This window comes from Phacochoerus africanus, chromosome 15 (genome assembly GCF_016906955.1).
Source record: "Phacochoerus africanus isolate WHEZ1 chromosome 15, ROS_Pafr_v1, whole genome shotgun sequence".
Taxonomy (NCBI): Eukaryota; Metazoa; Chordata; class Mammalia; order Artiodactyla; family Suidae; genus Phacochoerus; species Phacochoerus africanus.
The window spans coordinates 11,634,102-11,640,101 of record NC_062558.1 but is presented as its reverse complement, the minus strand read 5'-3'; the positions used below and the strand labels follow the sequence as shown (position 1 = coordinate 11,640,101).

The following is a 6,000-nucleotide window of genomic DNA, read 5'->3' as shown; positions in this document are numbered from 1 at the left end:
TCTTTCTCCTCTCCATTTTTTGCTGAAGACTTGAACATGGTCAACATGGTGGCAGATCCTGAATTGTAATTCTTTACTTGTCTCAAATAAACCCATTCTTGCTGGAGAAATAACTGGTAGTCTGTTTTAGGTCAAACAGCTGCTACAAAAGTCTGTGTGAAGGTTTCTGTGTAGATAACAGTTTTCGATGATTTTTTTTTTATAGAGTATGTACTATTTTTATAAATACAAACAATAATTAAAAATGATTATCAGTACATTCAATTGTATGATAAAGAATATTGCAAAGAATTTTAATTTGTAATAAAAGTATTAAGCAAAATAATGTTAATAAAAATTTTTAAATAAAATATTTAAAACAATTTTAAAACACAGCAGGGCAGAAAATAGCATTATACACATTTTAACAGTTCCACAGTTTTTGGAACCCAGGCTTTTAAATTTTGGAACCATTCACTTCTAGGCAAATAAAAGAATGCAAAGGAACAAATTCTTATGTAGAGTTACAACCTGGATAACTACTTTCCCACAGCTTTATTGCAGAGAAAATAAGTAATTTTTAGAAAATAAAAAAATCTAAACAATTCTTTGCTTACAAAGTATCCAAGAATTATACTAGAAAAACGTGTGCAAATTTAGGTATGTTTACAAATGTCATCATGTCCAATGACTCATCAGCCTAGATATATATATTTTTTACTAACCTTGGTTCTGTTACTATACACTTAAAAATGTAACCATATGAATAATTTAATTCAACAGCGTATCCATTTTGTTAGATACCAACCACCAGTAATAAGTTCACTAAAGAAAAGTAACACAATTAGCATTTTCAAACACCCCAAATTAATGAAATGACAATAGTGCAATTACAAAGTTTAATTTTAATTAAATCTGATGACAGGGTACTTCTGATTAATGGTTTTTAAAAAGATAAAGATGTTAAGCTATAGAATTCTATTTTATATAAACAGTTATGAAAATCTTGTTATTATCTTTACCTGGTACAAGTTAGAAATTCAGAATACTTTAAATATACTCAAACTGAGTTGCTACAGCCAAATATCTATAAAGTGAGAATTCTGTGTACGAATTCGGGAAATTATTTACCTGTCTTTAAATTTTCCTGTTTGCTTCTGATCAGGCATGAGATAATTCTGGCCCAAAAGTGTGCTCTATAAAGATAAGTAGAAAATTTCTGTGGAAAACCACCATGCTTTGTCAATGTTCTTATGTAGGAAGCAGGTAATTTTCCAGTTACAATTACAAAGTTTCATAATAAAGGATTCAGAGGGCTAGTCAGTATGTCATTCAGTGATTTTTTTTCCTTTTCTTTGAATCCCCAGATAATTTTTAACAAATTTACCTCTGTTTAAGTATTAAAACTAAGGTAGGCTTCTGTATATGTGTGTGTCTTAGTATTTTTATTTTGAATTTGTTAGTTTGTATTTTATGATAATGGGCTATCGGAATCACCCACACAGTAACTGTTCTATAGTTGAAATTAGCTTTAACTATTAAAATTGTACACAAGGAAATTCGGGGTGTTGCAGTACTTGGTTGCAAATAACTTGCCATCTGGTGTTGGGTCAGAAAATGCTATTTCATTAGTGCTGAGGAAAGAGCCGAACATGAAGCAATTCCTAAAAAAGAGGAAAAGACAATTTAACAATGAAACCAATTTAACGTTTTGATTAAACATGAGCACAATTATATTTTAAAACAATCCAAATAAAAAAATTTCATCTCTTGAGATATTCTTTTTTTCTTTTTAGGGCCACACCCACAGCACATGGAAGTTTCCAGGCTAGGGAGTCAAATCAGAGCTGCAACTGCCGGCATGGCCTATGTCACAGCCATAGCAATGCAGAGTTCAAGTTGTGTCTGCAGCCTACACGACATCTTATGGCAACACCGGATCCTTTTTCTTATTTTTTGTCTTTTTTTGGTCTTTTCTAGGGCCACACCCACAATATATGGAGGTTCCCAGGCTAGGGGTCTACACCACAGCCACAGCAATGTGGGATCTGAACCACGTCTGTGACCTACACCACAGCTCACGGTGACGCCGGATCCTTAACCCACTGAGCGAGGCCAGGGATAGAACCTGCAACCTCATTGTTCCTAGTCAGATTCGTTAACCACTGAGCCACGACGGGAACTCCGACACCAGATCCTTAGTCCACTGAGCGAGGCCAGGAGTCAAACCCATGTCCTTGAGGATAATAGTTGGGTTTGTTACTGCTGAGCGACGACGACGAGAGAACTCATATTCTTGCTGTTCTTTTAGAGTTTGAAATTCAAAATAAAAAATTAAAGAACTGGATTCAATTAGAAGTTAAGATAAAAGCTTCTGATAAACTTACTATGTAAATCAATACAAAGTATATTGCTCAATTTACTAGAATCTAAAGTAAAATATTGGTTTGATTAAATAGTTCTTATTGGAGTTCCCATTGTGGCTCAGCAGTAATGAACCCAACTAATATCCATGAGGATGCAGGTTTGATTCCTGTCTTTGCTCAGTGGGTTAAGGATCTTGTGTTACCATGAACTGTGGTGTAGATTGGAGCTGTGGTTCTGGTCTGGTGTTGCTCTGGCTGTGGTGTAGGCCAGCAGCTGCCGCTCTGATTCGACCCCTAAACTGGGAACTTCCATATGCCACAGTGCAGCCCTAAAAGACAATAAATAAATAAATAGTTCTTACTGTCTTTATGATTGGTATTAGCTATAGAAAGGACATTAGGTGAGTGGGTTTGAGTCCTAAAACTCTGGCCTTTTACTTGCTAGCTCATCAGCATAAATTTGTACTAAAAGTCCTATCTATCAAATAAAAATCTTTATAGTCACCTTTTCTCACTGCTCCCCTTAGTAAGGTATGTTTAGGTGACTAGGATTAGAGCCCAAGACTGGAGCCCCACAGTGTTCTTGGTGTTCTTAAAAAGTGTGTAGATTCCAAAGGCTTTTACAGTACAACTCAAGGTGTAGTCCTTGGTTTGGTCAAAGTGTAGTCATTGTTATCTTAAATATACAAATTGGGAGAGTAAGTGTGAAACTCATCTATCCAAGCTAGATTAAGTAATTCACAAGCAAACTCATTTGTCACATCAACTTTAAGTACCAACATGCTGTGTTAGCTCAAAGTGTGCATAACAGGAGTTTTAAAATGGAGAACTTATATACCACTCACCCATTAAAAGTGTATAATTGGGTTTTAGACATTCAGAAAATTGTGCAGCCACTCCCAATATCTAATTCAAGAACATTTTCATCACCCCAAAAGAAATCCTGTGCACATTATTAGTCACTTTAAAGTTACCCTTCCCTTAGCCCCTGGAAATCATTAGTCTACTTTCTATCTATGGATTTACATACCCTGAAGGTTCTTTATAAATGGTATCATATAATATGGGGTCTTTTGTGACTGGCTTCTTTTAGTTAACAGTGTTTGCAGGGTTTGATTATGTTGTAGTCTGTGTCATTCCTTTTCCTGGCTAAATTTCCCCATTGTGGTACTGTAGGGATATACCACATTGTATTTATCTATTAATCGTGAATTTGGTTGTTGACATTTTGGGGGGCTATTATGAACCTTTGTGTATAAGTTTTTACATGAACACATGCTTCCATTTCTTTTGAGTATATATGTAGAGGAATTGCTGGGTCATATAAGATTAATTTCTTGACAAACTTCCAGACTGTATTCCACAGAAGCTGCACCATTTTACATTCCTAGCAACCACACACAAGGATTATAGTTTTCTCCACATCCTCACCAACACTTGTTCTTTTCCCCGTTTTTTTGATTAGTATCCTAGGGGCTGTGGAATGGTATCTTGTGATGGTTTTGGTTTGTGATTTCCCTTATAGCTATGGATGTTGAGCATAGTTTCTCATGCTTATTAGCCAATTGTTACTTGCGCTTTGGAAGAAAAGAGAAGAAACATATTGAAATCCTTTCCCTATTTTTAAATTGGGTTATTTGTCCTTTTTTTGGTTGTGGTGTAAGAGTTGTTTTATATATGTTGGACTTACTAGACTCTTATTAGATGAATGATTTGCAAATATTTTTTCCCATTCTGTGGGTTGTTTTGCTATTGCACTTTTACATTTAGTTATATTTGCGAGTTACAGCAAGTCTTTATTAATCATCTGGTCACACGAGGTCAACAACCGTGTACAATTTCTCTAATTCTTTTTTACATCTGTTGAATCTAATAAAAATTTAGGATTATATTTTCCATTTATTTTTATTTTTCATTTCCTAGCAATTCATCTTTATTGCAGTTTATTAATGGGTTGGTCTGTAAGAAATAAAACTAGTCTTTGACCACAGGCAGTTTGACAAGCATTCAGACTTGGAATGTTGTGCCTGAAATTGACTATTAGTATCTAATATTTTTTTCTTTTTCAGTGCCAGCTCTGCCTTAACCTGACTGGTACTTTTAACATAGAAATATCTCATTAACATCATTTCCTTTGGCTCATGATCTGGGAAAGGTTCTGGGACAGTTGATCTAGGTCTAATCCATTTTATTTTATTTCTTACCTGAGAGTATCTACCAGTCGTCTTGCAATGCGTTTTCTTCTTTTCAATCTGAAGACCCAGATCCTACTTATCCCACAGACTGCAGGTTCTGGTACATTTGAACATTGCCAAGCCCTATGACATTCTTTAGAGCTCAGGGATTCTGGCCCAGTTGGTTCGGACAGGACACGGAAGGCCTGCAATAACACACAGACGCACCTAGAGCTAACAATACAGCTGAGTTCACATTTCTTTTTAAAAGCCATTCTTTAAACTTAAGTATCTAAAATTAATTTTATTCTACCGTCACTAAAAATGCTAAAATTAGTAGGTATTTCCTGAATTTCTTCCCATTTTACTCACACAATGCTTAACAACTGCAGTGGTGTGAAGATATTCCCACATCCTAGTGTATTATACCAATGTGTAACTTCCTTCTTTTATTGATTTCAAAAAATTATAAGTCAGAGCCTCACTATTAATAAAGTACATAAACTTCTCCCATTCTCTCTATCCTAAGATGTATATATGATATCCTAAAAAACAGGTTAACACTAGAGAATATTTATGAATATAAACTATAACATTTGGTTGGTATTTCAGGCTTTTTTTAGATTGAGGATGTTGACAAATTGTAGAGAGAGGACCTATGTATCCTTCACCCAATTCCCCCAATGGTTACATCTTCCATAACTACACTATAATAACAAAACCAAGAAATTAACATGGGTACAATGTGTGTGTATAGTTCTATGACAATTCATCATACCTGAATATTCATCTCATCATCACTGCAATCAAAATACAGACTACTACATCATCACAAAGCTCTTCCTCTTGCTACCACTTCACAATCATACTCATTGTCCCTCCTCAACCATCCCTAAGCCCTAGTAATTGAATCTATTCTCCATCTCTATTATAATTCTGACATTTTGAGGATATCATATAGGGGGAGTCATACAGCATGTGACCTTTTAAGGATGGCTCTTTTTCACTCAGCACAATGCTCTTGATACCTGCCCAAGCTGTTGCATCTATCTATAGTTTGTTTCTTTGTTGCTTAGTAATACTCCACTGTACGGATGTACAAATTTGTTTCATCACTACCTACTGAAGGACCTGGATGTTTCTAGCTTTTGCTATAAAGCTGCTATAAAATTTAGGTATGGGTTTTTGCATAGATATAAGCTTTCATTTCTGGGATAACTGTGCAGGTATATGGTTGCTGGGTCAAACAATAAATATATGAATAGTTTTTTAAGAAACTTCCAAAATTTTCTTAGAATGGCTATTAACATTTTACATTCCCTCCAACAGTGTATGAGAAATCTAGTTTCCCTTTATCCACACCAGGATTTGCTATTGTCACTATTTTTCACTGCAGCTGTTCTGATAGGTGTATATTAAGTTTTAACTACCATCAAAAAAACTTTACTTCTGAGAGCTGTTGTAGCAATACTCACATTAGA

At 35.0% G+C, this 6,000-nt stretch overlaps 1 protein-coding gene across 1 annotated transcript in view; it reads right to left on the bottom strand.

Annotated features, from left to right (window-relative positions):
• Positions 1-382: 382 nt before the first annotated feature.
• ESCO2 (establishment of sister chromatid cohesion N-acetyltransferase 2) overlaps positions 383-6,000 on the bottom strand; it is a 35,512-nt gene continuing 29,894 nt past the window's right edge. Inside the window, exons 10-11 of the mRNA XM_047762265.1 lie at positions 4,550-4,725; positions 383-1,643 (exon numbers count right to left, since the gene is read on the bottom strand). Of these exons, the coding sequence (XP_047618221.1) occupies positions 1,511-1,643; positions 4,550-4,725 (309 nt within the window). The 3' untranslated portion in view covers positions 383-1,510. The remainder of the gene's footprint in view (positions 1,644-4,549; positions 4,726-6,000) is intronic.